This window comes from Schistocerca piceifrons, chromosome 5 (assembly GCF_021461385.2).
Source record: "Schistocerca piceifrons isolate TAMUIC-IGC-003096 chromosome 5, iqSchPice1.1, whole genome shotgun sequence".
Classification (NCBI taxonomy): domain Eukaryota; kingdom Metazoa; phylum Arthropoda; class Insecta; order Orthoptera; family Acrididae; genus Schistocerca; species Schistocerca piceifrons.
Window position 1 is genome coordinate 77,559,945 of NC_060142.1, and position 23,194 is coordinate 77,583,138.

The following is a 23,194-nucleotide window of genomic DNA, read 5'->3' on the forward strand; positions in this document are numbered from 1 at the left end:
AGTGGTGTACGGCCAGTGTAGGAGATCGCTCCCCACACCATGATGCCGGGTGTTGGCCCTGTGTGCCTCGGTCGTATGCAGTCCTGATTGTGGCGCTCACCTACACGGCGCCAAACACGCATACGACCATCATTGGCACCAAGGCAGAAGCGACTCTCATCGCTGAAGACGACACGTCTCCATTCGTCCCTCCATTCACGCCTGTCGCGACACCACTGGAGGCGGGCTGCACGATGTTGGGGCGTGAGCGGAAGACGGCCTAACGGTGTGCGGGACCGTAGCCCAGCTTCATGGAGACGGTTGCTAATGGTCCTCGCCGATACCCCAGGAGCAACAGTGTCCCTAATTTGCTGGGAAGTGGCGGTGCGGTCCCCTACGGCACTGCGTAGGATCCTACGGTCTTGGCGTGCATCCGTGCGTCGCTGCGGTCCGGTCCCAGGTCGACGGGCACGTGCACCTTCCGCCGACCACTGGCGACAACATCGATGTACTGTGGAGACCTCACGCCCCACGTGTTGAGCAATTCGGCGGTACGTCCACCCGGCCTCCCGCATGCCCACTATACGCCCTCGCTCAAAGTCCGTCAACTGCACATACGGTTCACGTCCACGCTGTCGCGGCATGCTACCAGTGTTAAAGACTGCGATGGAGCTCCGTATGGGCCGGCCGAAGTGGCCGTGCGGTTAAAGGCGCTGCAGTCTGGAACCGCAAGACCGCTACAGTCGCAGGTTCGAATCCTGCCTCGGGCATGGATGTTTGTGATGTCCTTAGGTTAGTTAGGTTTAACTAGTTCTAAGATCTAGGGGACTAATGACCTCAGCAGTTGAGTCCCATAGTGCTCAGAGCCATTTGAACCATTTTTTTGAAGCTCCGTATGCCACGGCAAACTGGCTGACACTGACGGCGGCGGTGCACAAATGCTGCGCAGCTACCGCCATTCGACGGCCAACACCGCGGTTCCTGGTGTGTCCGCTGCGCCGTGCGTGTGATCATTGCTTGTACAGCCCTCTCGCAGTGTCCGGAGCAAGTATGGTGGGTCTGACACACCGGTGTCAATGTGTTCTTTTTTCCTTTTCCAGGAGTGTAGTATCGGATCTTCTTTTGTCCGGCGTAGTGCAGCAACTAGATGTGGCCCGGACTCAACACAGCAAATAGACGTGGCCCGGACTCAACAAGTCATTGGAAGTCCCATGCAGATATATTCGGCCATGCTGTCTCTATAGCCACCCACACTTGTGATAGTGTTGCCGGTGCAGGATTGCGTGCGCGAACTAACCTCTCGGTTATGTCCCATGAATGTTCTATGGGATCCACGTCGGGCGATCTGGGTCACCAGATCATTCGCTTCGAAGCAATTGCGAATAATTGTGACCTGGTGACGTGGCATATTGTCATCCATAAAAATTCCATCGTTGTTTGGGAACATGAAGTCCATGAATGGCTGCAAATGCTCCCCAATTAGCCAAAGATAACCGAGGACTCAGTCTGTTCCACGAAAACGCAGCCCACGCCATTATGGAGCCACCACCAGCTTGCACAGAGCCTGGTTGACAATCTGGGTCCATGGCTTCGTTGGGACTGCGCCACTCTTGAACTCTACAATCAGCTCTTACCAATAGTAATCGGGACTTATCTGACCAGGCTGCGGTTTCCCAGTCGTCTAGGGTCCAGCCGATGTGGTTACGAGTCAGGAAAGGCACTGTAGGCGATGTAGTGCTGTTAGCAGAGGCTCTCGTGTCGGTCGTCTGCTGCCATAGCCTATTAACGCCAAATTTTGGCGTCCAGTCCTTGCGGATCCATTCGTCCTACGTCCCACACTGATTTCTACTGCTATTTCAGGCAGCGCTGCTTGTCTGTTAGCACTGACAACTCTACGCAAACTCCGCTGCTCTCGGTCGTTAAGTGAAGGCCATCAGCCATTCCGTTGTCAGAGGTAATGGCAGAAATTTGAAATTCTCGGCACACTCTTGACACTGTGGATCTAGGAATGCTGAATCTCCGAAATGTAATGTCCCATGCGTCTACCTCCAATTACCATTCCACGTTCAAAGTTTGTTAATTCGCTTTGTGAGGCCATGATCACGTCGGAAACCTCTTCACACGAATCACTTGAGAACAAATGACAGCTCCGCCAATGCGCTGCCCTTTTGTACCTTGTGTACGCGATACTGCCGCGATGTGTACATATCCATATCGCTATCCTACGACTTTTGTCACTTCGGTGCATGAAGACGTTCATGTTCAAATGTGCTGTTTATTTCGAGCAATATAGTTAAATTAAACCTGTTATAATACTGATAGTAACTCATTTGATTGCTGATATTGTCAGTAGCGGTAGCTGTTCCGATGTCGGCGACTTTTAAATGAAAATTTACAGTGATATTCGAAATAAAGAAAATACATTGTTGAAGGACTTAACACATTGATTAGGAGAAATCATAATGTGGTGCAGTATATGAGAGAAATTAAGGCTTGCATAACACAAAAAAACGTTAGATTGCTGTCGTTGGCAGCAGCTGCAATCACGAAAACTATCGACTTCTACCGATATTTATCGGGGTGAACTATGGGGCTGAGCAACAAATCGACAGGGCAGATAACAGCTGCCAATATTAGAGGCGGCCCTGGACGGTTTGGTCCTTATCTAACCCACATGTAAGCAATTACATGCTCGGCAGACGATCAGCGATCGTTAAGAACTTGTCAAGTCAGAAAGCTATGTCACCATTTTACCCTTTACCCCCCCCCCCCCCCAATCTCTCTCTCTCTCTTAGCTTTTCCGGGGCGAGAAGTAAGTCCCTGGAGCGGTGAGGGGGCAGGGATGTAACACAATTATCGATATTACCTTTAATGTTCTTATCTAACTTCATTGTCTGGTTTTACTTAATGTGACTTCTATATAACTATACTCTTTGAGGTAACACCCATTTAATAGTTTTATTCATTATGTTTGATAATTTATGTAATTATAATTGATCCTCAGGTGTAATACCAAAAGTAACGTGCCGTAAAAGAATGTAAAAAGCTAAAAATTTATTTGTAATACTGGGTCATACTTAGGGAAAGTAAGTTTGTTAATCATTAAAACTTAGAGGGAAGTCGCTGAGCAACGGACCTGGCTAGGCAGGAACAGAAACGGTAGATCTGGCGGTCAAACTGCAAGGCTCCTGTGTGGCTTGAGTCAGTCAGTCGGTGGCTAGCAGGATATGGGTGCGCATCTTGTGAACTGAAAGGGGCGAGAAGAACTGCAAGATTATATGATGTGGTCTCGTATGGGGAAATAATGATGCTTGTTATTCATGGCATACTCTGGTTAGCTCTGTGCTATGAAACTCCGACGTTAAGAAGAGAACTCTCAGAGCTTGTTGCACAGGAAGAGCAATGGATACTTTCGTCGCCTTTTTTCAATAGCTCAGGAGATCGTCGCTGCCACCACTGTATAATTGCTGCATAATTGCATGGTCCAGTTATGTGGTTTCGTTTCCAGTATCAAGTTTGTGTTCTGTAAACGTTGTGTTGAGCCACTGTGTTTTATCGTTAGTCAGTTACCTAGACAGATTCCATGCCAAGTGCTACGATACATCCGGGTATCCTATTTTACTGTAAAGCAATTATCTTCTTTAACAAAAGTTGGGAAATTTTGTGGAGTTGTAAAGCACATAATTGTTTAGTGAGTATAAGTTTTGAAATACTCCACATAGTTTGCATAAATGTGCAGTTAAAGATTCATCGAAGTGCAATTAATAAGAGAAGACTTAAGGTATTTAGTTCAAAGATTTTTTAAATAATAGTGTTTACAATTTTATATGTTGCGTAGTTAACAGTGCTGTCCATTTTGAGTGGTGAGTAAAGTTTTCAGTCTCGATATGAGTCTCCAGTAGATTAGTTTCTGGGTCCCCATGCTAATAATTGAGCCAAATTTAAATGTCATATTACAATAACAGCAATCAAGAATTAGCTACTGGCTACAATTATTCAAACTATACTAGGTCCAGGTGTCGCATGTTGCATTTGAACTAAATAACACATTGAAGACCCAAACAAACTGATACATCTGCCTAATATTGTGTAGGGTCACTGCGAGCACGCAGAAGTGCCGCAATACGACGTGGCATGGACTTGAGTAGTGCTGGAGGGAATTGGCAATATGAATCCTGCAGGGCCGTCCATAAATCCGTAAGAGTACGATGGAGTGGAGATTTCTTCTGAACAGCACGTTGCAAGGCTTCCCAGATATGCTCAATAATGTTCATTTCTGGGGTGTTTGGTGAGCAGCGGAAGTGTTTAAACTCAGAAGAGCCACTCTGTAGCAATTCTGGACGTATGGGGTGTCGCATTGTCCTGCTGGAATTACCCTAGTCCGTCGGAATCCATAGTGGACGTGAATGGATGCAGGTGATCAGGCAGGATGCTTACGTACGTATCACTTGCCAGTGTTGTATCTAGACGTATCAGGGGTCCCATATCACTCCAACAACACACGCCCAACATCATTACAGAGCGTTCACCAGCTTGATCGGTACCCTGATGAACCAGTGGTCATGGACTTATGAGGTTGTCTTCATACCGTATACGTCCATCCGCTCGATAAAATTTGAAACGAGATTCGTCCGGCCAGGCAACATGTTTCCAGACATCAACAGTCCAATGTCAGTGTTGACGGGCTCAGTCGAGGCGTAAAGCTTTTTGTCGTGCAGCCATCAAGGGTACACGAGTGGGCCTTTGGCTCCGAAAGCCCATATCGATGATGTTTCGTTGAATGTTTCGCACGCTGACACCTGTTGATGACCCAGCACTGAAATCCGCAGCAATTTGCGGAAAGTTTGCCCTTCTGTCACGCTGAACGATTCTCTTCAGTCGTCGTTGGCTCTGGTCCTGCAGGATCTTTTTTTTTCCGGCTGCAGCGGTGTCGGAGATTTGATGCTTTACCGGATTACCTGATATTCACGGTACACTCGTGAAATGGTCAACGGGAAAATCTCCACTTCATCTTTGGCTGGAGATGCTGTGTCCCATCGCTGGTGCACCGACTATAACACCACGTTCAAACTCTTCTAAATCTTGATAACCTGCCATTGTAGCAGCAGTAACAGATCTGGGACAGATACTTGTTGTCTTATATACGCGTATTCTGCCTGTTTACATATGTCTGTATTTGAATACGCATGCCTATACCAGTTTCTTTGGCGCTTCAGTGTATAAAGTAGTATATATTTTGCCGGCCCAAGTGGCCGTGCGCTTAAAGGCGCTGCAGTCTGGAACCGCAAGACCGCTACGGTCGCAGGTTCGAATCCTGCCTCGGGCATGGATGTTTGTGATGTCCTTAGGTTAGTTAGGTTTAACTAGTTCTAAGTTCTAGGGGACTAATGACCTCAGCAGTTGAGTCCCATAGTGCTCAGAGCCATTTGAGCCATTAGTATATATTTCTTGAGAATGCAAATATTGATCAGTACAAAAGATACCATTACTTCATAAGTATTTGAATAGTAGTAATTTCCTATACTTAAACTGACAAGAGAACCTCTTGTTCATGTCAGTAGCGTTCCGCTAGTAGTAATCATTTTCCTATAATTATTATTATATTCCTACTGTAGTGTACAGTTAGTAAGTATTATTGAGAGCAAGTTGTTGCCTAAACGCATAAATACTCCTCCCGTGTAGTTCAGGATAAATCACTGGTACATTAATGAGATTTTCACTCTGCAGAGGAGTGTGCGCTGATAAGAAACTTCCTGGCAGATTAAAACTGTGTGCCCGACCGAGAGTCGAACTCGGGACCTTTGCCTTTCGCGGGCAAGTGCTCTACCATCCGAGCTACCGAAGCACGACTCACGCCTGCTCCTCACAGCTTTACTTCTGCCAGTATCTCGTCTCCTATCTTCCAAACTTTACAGAAGCTCTCCCGAGTTCGAGTCTCGGTCGGGCACACAGTTTTAATCTGTCAGGAAGTTTCATATCAGCGCACACTCCGCTGCTGAGTGAAAATCTCATTCTGGAAACATCCCCCAGGCTGTGGCTAAGCCATGTCTCCGCAGTATCCTTTCTTTCAGGAGTGCTAGTTCTGCAAGGTTCGCGGGAGAGCTTCTGTAGAGTTTGGAAGGTAGGAGACGAGATACTGGCAGAAGTAAAGCTGTGAGGACCGGGCGTGAGTCGTGCTTCGGTAGCTCAGATGGTAGAGCACTTGCCCGCGAAAGGCAGAGGTCCCGAGTTCGAGTCTCGGTCGGGCACACAGTTTTAATCTGCCAGGAAGTTTCATATCAGCGCACACTCCGCTGCAGAGTGAAAATCTCATTCTGGAAACATCCCCCAGGCTGTGGCTAAGCCATTTCTCCGCGGTATCCTTTCTTTCAGGAATGCTAGTTCTGCAAGGTTCGCAGGAGAACTTCTGTAAAGTTTGGAAGGTAGGAGACGAGATACTGGCAGAAGTAAAGCTGTGAGGACCGGGCGTGAGTCGTGCTTCGGTAGCTCAGATGGTAGAGAACTTGCCCGCAAAAGGCAGAGGTCCCGAGTTCGAGTCTCGGTCGGGCACACAGTTTCAATCTGCCACGAAGTTACATATCAGCGCACACTCCGCTGCTGAGTGAAAATCTCATTCTGGAAACATCCCCCAGGCTGTGGCTACGCCATGTCTCCGCAGTATCCTTTCTTTCAGGAGTGCTAGTTCTGCAAGGTTCGCAGGAGAGCTTCTGTAAAGTTTGGAAGGTAGGACACGAGATACTGGCAGAAGTAAAGCTGTGAGGACCGGGCGTGAGTCGTGCTTCGGTAGCTCAGAGGGTAGAGCACTTGCCCGCGAAATGCAACGGTCCCGAGTTCGAGTCTCGGTCGGGCACACAGTTATAATCTGCCAGGAAGTTTCACTGGTTCATTACTTGCCAAACTATGCTACTATCTGGTATCTTATCAGCAAAACAGGAGTTCAATATCAAGTAAAGTCAACCCCAATAGTTAACTTTCTCTATGAAACATGCTGGTACTGGGTACAAATTGGCGTAATTACGCTGACGAAGGTTTCCTTTTACGTAATTATAGTTTATTTGATTACTAATAGAACCCTGGTTCAATTCCCGTTTACCTTACTACTGCTTTCTTTCAATAGAAATCTTTAGTAAAACAAATGCTGTTCAACATCTTGCCATTACACGGTCATAAAATAAAAATCCTTTCACAGGAATGACGTTGTCAGCATATCACTAATCTAATAGTAGGCGGTAGTGTTATAGTGGCTGCAGCCCCGGCACCTAAGGTTAATGTTTCAGCAACCTAAGTAACAAAAAGTTACGTGAGGTGGTACTGTCAATTTTTTCAACGATTCTGTCTAAACTGTTATATGATATACGGAAGTTACGCGCGTCCACAGGAAAAATTTCATCTCAACGAAAATTAGTAGTAAGTACCTTTGGGTTTGTTCTTCCTTTGGATTTAATTGTGTATCAATGGAGCTACTGTGAAAATATTAATCGTGTGATTTTCAGAATCATAACAAAAATTGTCACACAATACGGTAACAGTTCATGTTTAGAATACGGATTCTAACCATGTTGCCAAATGTTTCCTGGAATTACACTGCAGTTTCAGTTTTTGTGATGAAAAGTGTGTTTAAATATGGTACGAAAATTCCAGACTGTACTGTATGTGGCATTCACATTTGATGGCTCCACCAATGCTCAACCAACTATAAAACTTTTCTCAGAGCAAATTAGCTACATGGCCCATTACCTCGACCATGTATAAGTTATACATATATGTCTGAGACACAGGGATCTTACAACGAAATACGAACATCAGTCGACAGATGGCAGACGGAATCGAATGATAACGGCGTTGACTAGTTGCTACTTGCGATCTCTACTTGTGATTTGTCACTGAAATCGCAGCTAGATTTGACAGCATGACACAAGGTTCGCAGAGTGTGGTATCGATAGCAACGATGCCACGGCATAGGTTCATAAGTTGGCACTACGGGTCACCGACGACAGCGCACTCATAGCCGGAGCGGGAGAGCTCAAAGAGCTCCCGCTCCAGTTTCAGCCATTTGATCAAGAACCGAGGGCCGGGACACTTCGCTTCAGCTTGAGTCTGCTTATCTGTACAAAGTTATGTACGCCTCTGTGTATATTCAGGCTCCAGCAAACCACTCTTACTTTCTTGCAGTACCGACGTGTATTACCTTTTCTTGCTCCTAACCACGCGCCGCCTTCCAGGCGGGATACAAAAGAGAGCTACGAAATTCAGCCAACAGATGGCACACGGCGTTCATTGTTCAAATGGTTCAAATGGCTCTGAGCACTATGGAACTTAACTTCTAAGGTCATCAGTCCCCTAGAACTTAGAACTACTTAAACCTAACTAACCTATCACACAATCCATGCCCGAGACAGGATTCGAACCGGCGACGTAGCGGTCGCTCGGTTCCAGACTGTAGCGCCTGGAACCGCTCGACCACCACGGCCGGCGCGTTCATTGTCAAATGCTACTTTTAGTTGCGATTTCAGTCACAACTAGACAGCCTGATTCTGTTAAATTGTCATTGTGATATCTGTGACTTCTAAATCGCTGTGATTTGTAACACATACGCGATTTCCTGTCCTTCCTCGCGACCACTCAGGTAGTTGCCATTTCTGCAGGGACGTAGACCGGGATGCTTTCTGCAGCAAACGTTAAAGCCTGTGGAAATGTTAGCGAAGATCCCCCATCTCTTATAGCTTGCTCAGCACAGGAAACCAGTAACTTGCTCTTTGGAGCCTACGTGGGGCTGTTAGTAGTGATTTACTTCTTCGCAGTGGTTTCCTTGCGAGCGTGAACGAGTGCACGTGGTTCTTTTGTATTGTGCTTGGTTTTCCTCTCGTTTGTTTTTGACTGAGTGTGCGTACAGCGTTTGTGTATTATAAAAATGAGTGTTTTAAGGGCTAAGTGTATGGGCAGGAGTATAATTACTGAAAGAAACTCAGGCAGCGTGTTTGCAAAACCCAGCAACAGCAGCCGCCTGTTAACCACTGAAGCGCCTGCAGCTTCGTACCATTTTTACGTTAGGCTCACGCGCATTCTGCTGTGTGTGACCTTGGAGACGCTCACCGCCTATGCAGCAGCGGCTTGAATGCCAACGGTGGCCACTCTCACTTAGACGCTGCACATCTATTTATGCCATTTTTCCCCAACTCGAAAAGCACTGGAAAAACCGCACCTATGGCCAGTACCCAGATATGAAAGTGACCTATACTGGCTGAAAAGAGTCATCTACAGAGACAATTAGAATATATAAATAAAAAATAAAGCGGTTGCGTCTAGGATATGGCAAGCCATACACTGAGCGAAATGGAGATTTGTACCTTATTCTTCTCTGTTAGGGGATGGCAAGCAACAGGCAGAATACCAAGACATAGCAGCACATACTCAATTTTTATGTGTTGCACGAAGACACGGGACGTCATTTTTGTGATTTAGTATGGTAAGCCACAGCCAAGATGGCGACTCGCAGAGGAAATAACACGAGTTCCAGAATGAGAATTTTCACTCTGCAGCAGAGTGTGCGCTGATAAGAAACTTCCTGGCAGATTAAAACTGTGTGTCTGACCGAGCCTCGAACTCGGGAACTTTGCCTTTCGCGGGCAGGTGCTCTACCATCTGAGCTACCCAAGCACGACTCAAGACCCATCCTCACAAATTCAATTTTGTCAGTACCTCGTCTCCTACCTTCCAAACTTCACAGAAGCTCTTCAGGGAACCTTGTAGAACTAGCACTCCTGGAAGAAAGGGTAGTGCGGGGACGTGGCTTAGCCAGAGCACTTGCCCACGAAAGGCAAACGTCCCGAGTTCGAGTCTCGGTCCTGCACACAGTTTTAATCTGCCAGGAAGTTTCATATCAGCGCACACTCTGCTGCAGAGTGAAAATTCTCATTCTGGAAACACCCCCCAGGCTGCGGCCAAGCCATGTCTCCACAATAGCGTATCTACCAGGAGTGCTAGTTATGCAAGGTTCGCGGAAGAGCTTCGGTGAAGTTTGGAAGGTGGGAGACGAGGTACTGGCAGAAGTAAAGCTGTGAGGAAGGGTCGTGAATCGTGATAGGTGGTACAGCACTTGACTGTGAAAGGCAAAGGTCTCGAGTTCGAGTCTCGGTCCGGCACACAGTTTTAATCTGCCAGGAAGTTCATATAGGACGAGTTGTTCGGATGAAAAAAAAGTATTGTGGAAGTAATACGGAAGCTGATTGTTTTGTGAGATGATAGTGTTGTAGATGTGGATTATCAGCCAAATCAGCGTGGTATTGCATCATCATCACAGTTAAGCATCAATAAAACGCATTTATGAGGCATACAATATCCTAGCATGTGACTATGTGAGCCATAATGACAGTGTAGTACAGTGTTAATACTAATATTTAAGGGAACCATGAAATATGGGACAGTTTCTAAGACTTTTGCGTCAAGCCCATAAACTGTAAACTATTGTTATACCTGAACTGGGATTCAGTAGGTGCCTGCTATAGGGGTTATTGTGGCTTGCCATTATCTAGATGTTAAATTTCTGTAGTGTTCAGCGCAGTTTTGTGGATTCAAGATATTGGTAATTCTTGCACTTCTTTCTTCTGTAAGGATGAAGAGTTAACTGCTAATGCACAAAAACAGCACTGGATGGACATTCTGTTAACTTTTCAGAAGCTACAGTGCTCAAAGTTTTGGCGTCAAATCCAAATTCAATTTTCGTGAAGCACACTGTTTGTAGTGACTTCTTTGAAATGAATATCAAGAAGACATCAAGGATTTATATCTTAACAGAATATCGTAGGCGTATTACCGTACAGCATAAGAAGCTGTCAGACCTCATGGAAACACACTATGGACAGTGCATATGGAAAGCCTCTCCGCAGCGGTGAGCTCCACGTGTCCCGCCTTGCAGGGCACACAAGGTTGGCACCACATTCATGTCGCTGTGTAAGCTGGAGGCTGCGATTCACTGCTCGTGGCTGCAGTTATGTTTGGAGATGGGATTCAACATTATTATAATCAAAACAATGAAATTAATTAATTATATTAATTACAATTAAATACACCTTACTTACCAATATCACAGTAGGTGCTGGAAATGTTTTTCTCTTTCTTGAAGATATAGTTCAACACATTTACCAATGTTTCACGTGTAATCGAATACAGGCAATAAATTATCTCTGTCTTCAGTTCATCTATTGTATTTGGGTTATTATGATACACGAATTTTTAGCCACATCCCAAGAGAAACAGTCAGGTGAAGACAGATCCGGTGAGCGCAGGGGTCAGACACCTTTCGTGATTACTCAAAAAATGGTTCAAATGGCTCTGAGCACTATGGGACTTAACATCTATGGTCATCAGTCCCCTAGAACTTAGAACTACTTAAACCTAACTAACCTAAGGACATCACACAACACCCAGTCATCACGAGGCAGAGAAAATCCCTGACCCCGCCGGGAATCGAACCCGGGAACCCGGGCGTGGGAAGCGAGAACGCTACCGCACGACCACGAGCTGTGGACTCGTGATTACTCTGCCTCCAAAGATTACATCTAAAAGTGGTAGGGTCTGGTGTGCCGCATAAGCAGTAGCATTGTCTTGTTGGAAAAATGAATTACTGAGCTGATTTTCATTCAGTAGGGCAGTAAATGGATAAATTATTTGGGAGCGATACACATCGGAAGTGACGGTGGTATCGAAAAAGAACAGCACTGTAATTGTCGCTCACGCTATCGCAGCCCAGACTCCAGTTTCCTCGGCAGGCAGTGGCGTTTCTCTTAAGGTATGAGGATTTTCTGACGACCAAATTCGTGAAGCTTAGGAACTTATGTAGCCAGGTAGGTGGAACCAAGACTCGCCAGTGAAAAAGCTTCGATCTAATACAGAACTCCATGCCAGTAACAAACTGCTGAAACTGTTCACAATACGCTATTCGCTTCACATGGTCAATACAATGCAACTGTTGCACAGCACTAGCTTTATACGGATGTGGTTCTTTGATTATGGCCTTACGTGCTGTTGTATGAAAGACTTTAGTCTCTTGCGATAATCTCCTCACTGATTGAGTTGGACTCCATAACATGATGTCTAAAATGTCGTCAAGCTTCCGTTTTGTTAAATCTGTGGGCCTACCAGTTGATGGTGCATCATGAACTGAACCTGTTGTTCGGAATTTGCGAGTTGAATCACATACAGTGTCAGGATCTGAAAAACACAATCTAAACTGCCGCCTCACCTTCTCTGGAAACTTTCCTCCTCTTACACTAAAAATGCTCTCTTTCCAATAGTAAGCATTCTCAATACACTCAGCTCACACAAGAATTCGCCAACAACAAACCTAACAGCTGCAACACACTCGTGGCACGACTATCAGCACCCTACCACCTGCAGGTCCACGGAACACGTGCAGGAGAGGCTTAATTTTGTGGTAAGTTCCTCCGGGACCAAACTGCTGTGGTCACCGGTCCCTAGGCCTACACATTACTTAATCTAACTTGAACTAACTTACGCTAAGGACGACACACACACCCATGCCCAAGGGAGGACTCGAACCTCCGACGGCGGGATTCGCACGAGCCTGGAAATGCGCCTCAGGTCGCACCGTTAAATGTGCTGCCAACCTTACACGCCTTGCAAAGCGAGACACACGAGGCCGCCATTGTGAAGAGACTTTGAGGACTCACTGTACCTACGGTGCATCGTGGATATTATTTATCCGTGACTCAGTACGAAGCCAGAGAACAAATTAATGATCCTGAATTAATTGATAGCAGTTACTTAGATTAAGCTAAGAACAACGTGAATTGTGATCAGCAAAGCTAAATGTTGGCGCTGAAACTTTGTTGATATAGAATGGCAAGCCACAAAATTACATTGCTGGCCATTAAAATTGCTACACCAAGAAGAAATGCAGATGATAAACGGGTATTCATTGGACAAATATATTATACTAGAACTGACTTGTGATTACATTTTCACGCAATTTGGGTGCATAGATCCTGAGAAATCGGTAGTGAGAACAACCACCTCTAGCCGTAACAACGGCCTTGATACGTTTGGACATTGAGTCAAACAGAGCTTGGATGGCGTGTACAGGTACAGCTGCCCATGCAGCTTCAACATGGTACCACAGTTCATCAAGAGTAGTGACTGGCGTGTTGTGACGAGCCAGTTGCTCAGCCACCATTGACCAGACGTTTTCAATTGGTGAGATATCTGGAGAATGTGCTGGACAGGGCAGCAGTCGAACATTTTCTGTATCTAGAAAGGCTCGTACAGGACCTGCAAAATGATGCGGTCGTGCATTATCGTGCTGAAATATAGGGTTTCGCAGGGATCTAATGAAAAGTAGAGCCTCGGGTCGTAACATATCTGAAATGTGACGTCCACTGCTCAAAGTGCCGTCAATGCGAACAAGAGGTGACCGAGACGTGTAACGAATGGCACCCCATACCATCACGTCGTATGATACGCCAGTATGGCGATGACGAATACAGCCGGCCGCGATGGTCTCGCGGTTCTAGGCGCGCAGTCCGGAACCGTGCGACTGCTACGGTCGCAGGTTCGAATCCTGGATGTGTGTGATGTACTTAGGTTAGTTAGGTTTAAGTAGTTCTAAGTTCTAGGGGACTGATGACCACAGCAGTTGAGTCCCATAGTGCTGAGAGCCATTTGAACCATTTTTTTGACGAATACGCGCTTGCAATGTGCGTTCACCGCGATGTCGCCAAACACGATGCTGTAAACAGAACCTGGATTCATTTTGCCATTTGTGTACGCAGGTTCGTCGTTGAGTACACCATCGCAGGCGCTCCTGTCTGAGACGCAGCGTCAAGGGTCGTCTGTGATGAGCTGATAGTCCATGCTGCTGCAAACGTCGTCGAACTGTTCGTGCAGATGGTTGTCGTCTTGCAAACGTCCCCATCTGTTGACTCAGGGATCGAGACGTGGCTGCACGATCCGTTACAGCCATGCTGATAAGATGCCTGTCGTGTCGACTGCTAGTTATTCGAGGCCGTGTGGATCCAGCACGGCGTTCCGTATTACCCTCCTGAGCCCACCGATTCCATATTCTGCTGCAATGTCGCGATACGATAAATCGCAATCGCGATAGGCTACAATCCGACCTTTATCGAAGTCGGGAACGTGATGGTATTCTCCTCGTTACACGAGGCATCACAAAAACATTTCACCAGGCAACGCCGGTCAACTGCTGTTTGTGTATGAGAAATCGGTTGGAACCTTTCCTCATGTCAGCACGTTGTAGGTGTCACCAGCGTCGCCAACCTTGTGTGAATGCTCTGAAAAGCTAATCATTTGCATATCACAGCATCTTCTTCCTGTTGGTTAAATTTCGCGTCTGTAGCATGTCATCTTCGTGGTGTAGCAATTTTAATGGCCAGTAGTGTACAATGAGAAGCCACAAAAGTAGATGTATTGCTTATACTGTTATTCAGTATGCACAGTAGTGGAAAATGTTTTGTTTCATGTGGGAAGAATATCATAATGTATGTAGTACCGTATAATACAATAGGTGTACTTGTTAAGTGCATCACCTACCTTACGGAATTTTTTGAACCTACAATTGTCTCTCCTGCAAAATTTACTCGTTGTGGCTTACCAGTAATTAGCCGTGAGTGCCTCAAATCGATGCGGTGCCTCCCGGACAGCATAACGCTGTTCTTCAGTCAACTGCTTGTAATTCCTGACAATGAATATTTAACTTTTAACTTTGTTTTAATTGTAACACTGTGTGACGTGTGAGTGGTGACACGAACTTGTGGTCGTGTTGGCAGGCCCTCCGTGCCTGCCCGTGCTGGGCAGTGTCCTGTCCCTGGCTGGTGCGAAGCCGCACCTGCGGCTGGAGGCTTGGCGCGAGCAGTACGGCCCGGTGGTGGGGCTCGTGCTGCCCGGAAGCGTCCCCGCCGTCGCCGTCTGCGGCGCCGACGCCGTCTTCGAGACGCTGCGCCGGGACGAGTTCCAGGGCCGGCCCGACGATCCAGACCTGCGGGAGCGCACGCTCAACCAGCGCCTCGGTCAGCACCACCCTCTGCTCTCACACACGCTACATTCGTTTTCCAATTCACTGCTCAGTAATCTAGTTTTCTTTCACGCCAAGTGTAGTGTTACATGTACAGGGTGAAAATTAGTTAAACCGACAAACTCTGGGAGCTTATAGGGGACATTAAAACAAATACTTTTCCCTAATGTCATTTTATCCTATGAGGATTACTTAAACCGGTGGTGGCCACATTACACTCGTCAGTTTTAGAGGCCGTATTACGCTCTCCAGTTGTTAGAGGTGTATTACGCTCATCAGTTGTAGGCAACTGCTGTCCACCAGTGTAGTAGTGCATTGTCTCTGTTTACTAATGGAGCGATACACCTGCAGTGAATACACCGATACGGTTGGTGCGTACGACGTAACGCACCACAATGGACGAGCTGCACAGCGGGTTTATCAACAACTACACTCCTGGAAATGGAAAAAAGAACACATTGACACCGGTGTGTCAGACCCACCATACTTGCTCCGGACACTGCGAGAGGGCTGTACAAGCAATGATCACACGCACGGCACAGCGGACACACCAGGACCCGCGGTGTTGCCGTCGAATGGCGCTAGCTGCGCAGCATTTGTGCACCGCCGCCGTCAGTGTCAGCCAGTTTGCCGTGGCATACGGAGCTCCATCGCAGTCTTTAACACTGGTAGCATGCCGCGACAGCGTGCACGTGAACCGTATGTGCAGTTGACGGACTTTGAGCGAGGGCGTATAGTAGGCATGCGGGAGGCCGGGTGGACGTACCGCCGAATTGCTCAACACGTGGGGCGTGAGGTCTCCACAGTACATCGATGTTGTCGCCAGTGGTCGGCGGAAGGTGCACGTGCCCGTCGACCTGGGACCGGACCGCAGCGACGCACGGATGCACGCCAAGAACGTAGGATCCTACGCAGTGCCGTAGGGGACCGCACCGCCACTTCCCAGCAAATTAGGGACACTGTTGCTCCTGGGGTATCGGCGAGGACCATTCGCAACCGTCTCCATGAAGCTGGGCTACGGTCCCGCACACCGTTAGGCCGTCTTCCGCTCACGCCCCAACATCGTGCAGCCCGCCTCCAGTGGTGTCGCGACAGGCGTGAATGGAGGGACGAATGGAGACGTGTCGTCTTCAGCGATGAGAGTCGCTTCTGCCTTGGTGCCAATGATGGTCGTATGCGTGTTTGGCGCCGTGCAGGTGAGCGCCACAATCAGGACTGCATACGACCGAGGCACACAGGGCCAACACCCGGCATCATGGTGTGGGGAGCGATCTCCTACACTGGCCGTACACCACTGGTGATCGTCGAGGGGACACTGAATAGTGCACGGTACATCCAAACCGTCATCGAACCCATCGTTCTACCATTCCTAGACCGGCAAGGGAACTTGCTGTTCCAACAGGACAATGCACGTCCGCATGTATCCCGTGCCACCCAACGTGCTCTAGAAGGTGTAAGTCAACTACCCTGGCCAGCAAGATCTCCGGATCTGTCCCCCATTGAGCATGTTTGGGACTGGATGAAGCGTCGTCTCACGCAGTCTGCACGTCCAGCACGAACGCTGGTCCAACTGAGGCGCCAGGTGGAAATGGCATGGCAAGCCGTTCCACAGGACTACATCCAGCATCTCTACGATCGTCTCCATGGGAGAATAGCAGCCTGCATTGCTGCGAAAGGTGGATATACACTGTACTAGTGCCGACATTGTGCATGCTCTGTTGCCTGTGTCTATGTGCCTGTGGTTCTGTCAGTGTGATCATGTGATGTATCTGACCCCAGGAATGTGTCAATAAAGTTTCCCCTTCCTGGGACAATGAATTTACGGTGTTCTTATTTCAATTTCCAGGAGTGTTTATCCTAATCGCCGTATCCCGTATCATATGACCTTTGCTGCTGTGTACCAACGTCCGCGTGAGACCGGGTCATTTAGCACATTACCTGGACAGAAACGCCGTCGCACGGTAAGAACGCTGCAATTTGAGGAAGCTGTCTTGCAGCATGTGGAATTGAAGTTAAAATCTTCTGGGTTATTAGGCCGCGTCATGTTTCTTCTAAAATGTTCTACCCCTCTGCTGGGATTTTCCTCAGGATCTTTTGGTGTCCACTACTGCTAGAACAACAGAACTAGCAGTCGTGGACACCAAAAGATCCTGAGCAAGATCCCAGCAGAGGGGTCGAAACGTCGAACTTTTTAGAAGAAACATGACGCGGCCTAATAACACAGAAGATTTTAACTTCAGTGACAACGGCCACGAAAACCTGCAGACTTACATACAGCGTGTGGTATTGTTGGAAGACGTCCCGCTCCCTACAAGACAACGCATGTGGTTCCAACATGACGGGGCGCCGGCACATTTCAGTCGTCGTGTGCGTCGATTCCTAGACCGACGGTTCCCAGAAACGTGGATTGGTAGAGGTGCTCCGGTACCATGGCCTGCTCGATCCCCAGATGTGTCCCCTCTGGACTTTTTTGTGTGGGGAGAGATGCGCAGCCTTGTTTAGGCTACTCCTGTTGCATCAGAAGAGGATCTGGTTGCCCGAATAGTAGCAGCAGCAGGAACAATTCAGGACACTCCTGGGGTTTTTGCCCGTGTCAGACAGAATATGATCCGACGGTGTAACCTTTGTTTACGTGTCAATGGAGGCATTTTTGAAAGTATACTGTAATTGAAATTGGGTTGTGTTAATGTGTTGTCTCTTGGTCATAAATAAATGGAAAAGTGTTTGTTGGTTTAATTAATTTGCCACCAGAGAAATCTTCCTCTACCGGTTAAAATACTCCTCATAGGAAGAAATGGCATTAGGGAAAAATATTTGTTTTGATGTCCCCTACAACCTCCCAGAGTTTGTCGGTTTAAACACTTTTCACCCTGTATATCCACTGATGAGCTTAGTACCTAAGTAACAGTTTGGTTCATTTGTGGAAAGTTATACAACAATGAACGTGCGTGGAATCTATTCGACAACTCACTGATGGGTTTCCGGATGTATGTGGCACCATATCTCTACACGTAGGCCACGCATTTCCCATAAATTATGGGTCAGTGGTTCGTGGATGCCGAACTGGTGACCAATACCATCCCACATGTGTTCCATCAGGTTCAGATCAGATGAATTTAGTGAACAAGACAACAATGTGAGCTCACTGTGAGTCTTCTAAAACCATTGTAGCATTATTCTGGCCTGGCGCCAGTGACAGTTATCCTGCTGGAAAATGCCATCGTCATCGCTGATCACACGGATCATGAAGCAATTCAAGGTGACCGTAGTAATGTTGACATGGTCCACAGTGATGGTACCTCCAATTACTACCACAGTTGCAATGGAAGCGCAGGTGGATCTCCCTCATAATATAATACTGCCCCAATGGTCTGCAACCACAGTGCAGAGCAACTTTCGATCTCCTTTTCGCCTCGATGACGGCGTATACTGACAAGACTACCGACCTAGTGTAATGTGATTCATCTGACCAACAACATGTCCACACTTGTTGATGCTGTGCCTACTGGATTCGTAATTTATGATGTCTTTGACTCAATGTGGTAACTTGTAGGGTTCGTCCGAACTTAATGCTTCAAATCATGTCTGCACCAGCATTGTACTCGTTGGATCTGACACACATAGTCGCCTATCATGCTTTACAGAGCGTGCATCCTTTCGACCACCAAATTCTATGATCAGGCGAGGTCCTCAGAATCTTGTCGTATACTCGTGGTATGTTTTCCTTCTACCGCTTTCCATAGATGCTTAGGGCAGTAGCGCACAAAGAGTCGATCAAGATCGGCATTTCCGCTGATGAGGATGTTTTATGGCGGAGGGTGATAAACAGCAAGGTCATCAGCAAGGTCATCAGCGGGCATTTCCGAGATCCTCATTCCACGCTACAGGCTATATGACTGTACCATTCCTTAAAGGCTTTATGTCAGAGGATTTCGGCCCATATCATCGCTACAATGATCCCCATTCGCGTGTGCTCTACTTATACAGAGTGGTCCATTGATAGTGACCGGGCCAAGTATCTCACGAAATAAGCATCAAACGAAAAACTACAAAGAAAGAAACTCGTCTAGCTTGAAGGGGGAAACCTGATGGCGCTATGGTTGGCCCGCTAGATGGCGCTGCCATAGGTTCAAAAATGTTCAAATGTGTGTGAAATCTTATGGGACTTAACTTCAAGGTCATCAGGCCCTAAGCTTACACACTACTTAACCTAAAGTATCCTAAGGACAAACACACACACACCCATGCCCGAGGGAGGACTTGAACCTCCACCGGGACCAGCCGCTGCCATAGGTCAAACGGATATCAACTGCGTCTTTTTAAATAGGAACCCGAATTTTTTATTCCATATTCGTGTAGTTCGTAAAGAAATATGAATGTTTTAGTTGGACCACTTTTTTTGCTTTGTGATAGATGGCGCTGTAATAGTCACAAACGTATAAGTACTTCGTATCACGTAACATTCCGCCAGTGCGGACGGTATTTGCTTCGTGATACATTGCCCGTATTAAAATGGACCGTTCGCCAGTTGCGAAAAAGGTCGATATCGTGTTGATCAAAATGACCAACGGGCGCGTGCTACGTACGCTGCTCGGTATCCTGGACGACATCATCCAAGTGTCCGGACCATTCGCCGGATAGTTACGTTATTTAAGGAAACAGAAGTGTTCAGCCACATGTGGAACCTCAACCACGATCTGCAACAAATGATGATGCCCAAGTAGGCGTTTTAGCTGCTGTCGCGGCTAATCCGCACATCAGTAGCAGACAAATTGCGCGAGAATCGGGAATCTCAAAAACGTCGGTGTTGAGAATGCTACATCAACATCAACTGCACCCGTACCATATTTCTATGCACCAGGAATTGAATGGCGACGACTTTGAACGTCGTGTACAGTTCTGCCACTGCGCACAAGAGAAATTACGGGACGATGACAGATTTTTTGCGTGCGTTCTATTTAGCGACGAAGCGTCATTCACCAACAGCGGTAACGTAAACCGGCATAATATGCACTATTGGGCACTATTGGGCGACCTTGTCGGGTTAATGTATGGTGCGGCATTATGGGAGGAAGGATAATTGGCGCCCATTTTATTGATGGCAATCTAAATGGTGCAACATATGCTGGTTTCCTACGTAATGTTCTACCGATGTTACTACAAAATGTTTCACTGCGTGACTGAATGGCGATGTACTTCCAACATGATGGATGTCCGGCACATAGCTTGCGTGCGGTTGAAGCGGTACTGAATATCATATTTCATGACAGGTGGATTGGTCGTCGAAGCACCATACCATGGCCCCCACGTTCACTGGATCTGACGTCCCCGGATTTCTTTCTGTGGGGACAGTTGGAGGATATTTGCCATCGTGATCCACCGACAATGCCTGACAACATGCGTCACCGCATTGTCAATGCATGTGCGAACATTACGGAAGGCAAACTACTCGCTGTTGAGAGGAATGTCGTTACACGTATTGCCAAATGCATTGAGGTTGACGGACATCATTTTGAGCATATATTGCGTTAATGTGGTATTTACAGGTAATCACGCTGTAACAGCATGCGTTCTCAGAAATGATACGTTCACAAAGGTACATGTGTCACATTGGAACAACCGAAATAAAATGTTCAAACGTACCTACGTTCTGTATTTTAATTTAAAAAACCTACCTGTTAGCAACTGTTTGTCTAAAATTGTGAGCCATATGTTTGTGACTGCTACAGCGCCATCTGTCACAAAGCGAAAAAAGTGGTCCAACTAGAACATTCATATTTATTTACGTAGAACACGAATATGTAATAAAAAGTGGGGGTTCATATTAAAAAAAAAATAGCAGTTCATATCCGTTTGACCTATGGCAGCGCCATCTAGCGGGCCAACCATAGCGCCATCTGGTTTCCCCCTACAAGCTAGACAAGTTTTGTCCTTTGTACTTTTTCCGTTTGACGCTTATTTCGTGAGATATTTGGCCCGGCCACGATCAATGGACCACCCTGTATATACTGGCGTGCAACACATAAGGACGAAAGTAACTTTCGCATGGCGGTTAATTGCCAAGTAACATAACTTGATGAAACTTGGATTACATGTAGAAAAACCTTCTGCAGATAGTATAGACGGCAACTGAAAAAAATATGCAATGAGGCGAACAGAAGTGACACTTTTATTCAAAGACAATAATTACACTGAAGTTACCACAATTCATGATGGTGCTACAGGCTTTGCAAAAGGAGCAACATGCTTCTTAATAGGGTGTGTGGTCACCACTGACATCAATTCATGCTCTGCAACGTTCTACCATGCTGGTAAGAAGGTCTTGTGGTAGGGCATTCTATTCCTCCGCCAGCATAGTTGGAAACTCCTGGATGGTCGCTGGTATATGTGGATGTACTGCTACATGTCTTCCCAACACGTCCCACACATACTCAAGGGGAAATGGGAAGGACACTCAATCCGTTGCATATCCTCTCATTCTAAGAGCTCCTGTCTATTCCTCCGCCAGCATAGTTATAAACTCCTGGACGGTCGCTGGTATATGTGGATGTACTGCTACATGTCTTCCCAACACGTCCCATACATACTCAAGGGGAAATGGGAAGGGCACTCAATCCGTTGCATATCCTCTCATTCTAAGAGCTCCTGTCTATTCCTCCGCCAGCATAGTTGGAAACTCCTGGACGGTCGCTGGTATATGTGGATGTACTGTTACATGTCTTCCCAACACGTCCCATACATACTCAAGGGGAAATGGGAAGGGCACTCAATCCGTTGCATATCCTCTCATTCTAAGAGCTCCTGTCTATTCCTCCGCCAGCATAGTTGGAAACTCCTGGATGGTCGCTGGTATATGTGGATGTACTGCTACATGTCTTCCCAACACGTCCCATACATACTCAAGGGGAAATGGGAAGGACACTCAATCCGTTGCATATCCTCCCATTCTAAGAGCTCCTGTCTATTCCTCCGCCAGCATAGGTGGAAACTCCTGGATGGTCGCTGTTATATGTGGATGTACTGCTACATGTCTTCCCAACACGTCCCATACATACTCAAGGGGAAATGGGAAGGACACTCAATCCGTTGCATATCCTCTCATTCTAAGAGCTCCTGAACCTTCGCAGTCGGATGCGGCCGTGCACTGTCGCCACATGCACACCTTATAAGACACGTATTGGGTAGGAGTACAATGTCAGAGTAACACTGACCAGCGAGTATATTGTGTACAAAGATTTTGCTGCTAGTACACCCATGCAGCATCACACCTCCCCATGCCATTGCATTTGGACTATGGAAACAACAATGTTCCTCAGTGGGCTGTGTGTCCTCTCCTCTCGTCATCTGAGGCTATGTCCAGCATTCTTGATCATGTTGGTGGTCGAGGTGCTATTCTGTGTGGAGGCATGATGTTGCGTCGGTGTAATGACCAGATCTTTGAGCACATACACTCATCAGTCAGTGTTACTGTCACATAGTGCTTCTTCCCTATATGCATATTTTCAGTGTTGTATTCAGCCCTAATGTGATTCTTATCTACGGTAATGCATGCCCGCATTGGACAGTGCAGGTGGAAGAGAACTAGGAACGAAAGAATATTTAGCAGATGGACTGGCCTTCCCATCCCCCAACTTAAATCCCATTGAGCACATGTGGGATGTGTTGGGGCAATGTATTGCAGCATGTCCACATGCTCCAATTACTATCTGGCAGTTGTCAATGCCGCTGGTGGAGGAATAGAACGCCCTACCACAAAAACTTATTACCAGTCTCATGGCCAACATGTGAGACGTTGCAGAGCATGCATTATTGTCAATAGTGATCACAAACCCTATTAAATATCATGTACCACCCCTTGCAACGCCCAGGGGATCACCATGAATTGTGGTGACTTGAGTGTAATTATTACTGTCTTTGAATATTCTGTTCATCTCATTATGCACTGCTTTCAGTTTTCTTCTCTACTGTACTGTACAGTTCTTTCTACACTAGGTCCGAGTTTCATCGCTGACTTACCTGGCAGTTAGCCACCATGCAAAAGTTACTTTCGTCCTTAAGTTTTCGCTCACCAGTGTACTTAACTTTCCTACAGCGTCGCGTGACTGCAGAGCCAGCGGGTGGCATTCAGCTTAGTGGTGGGAAAATTTCATAATGTTTTGGCTCATCTGT

At 46.9% G+C, this 23,194-nt stretch overlaps 1 protein-coding gene across 1 annotated transcript in view; it reads left to right on the top strand.

Moving 5' to 3' along the window:
* LOC124798012 (methyl farnesoate epoxidase-like) overlaps window positions 1–23,194 on the top strand; it is a 158,767-nt gene that overhangs the window by 83,558 nt on the left and 52,015 nt on the right. The window contains exon 3 of the mRNA XM_047261210.1: window positions 14,781–15,020. Within this exon, the coding sequence (XP_047117166.1) occupies window positions 14,781–15,020 (240 nt within the window). The remainder of the gene's footprint in view (window positions 1–14,780; window positions 15,021–23,194) is intronic.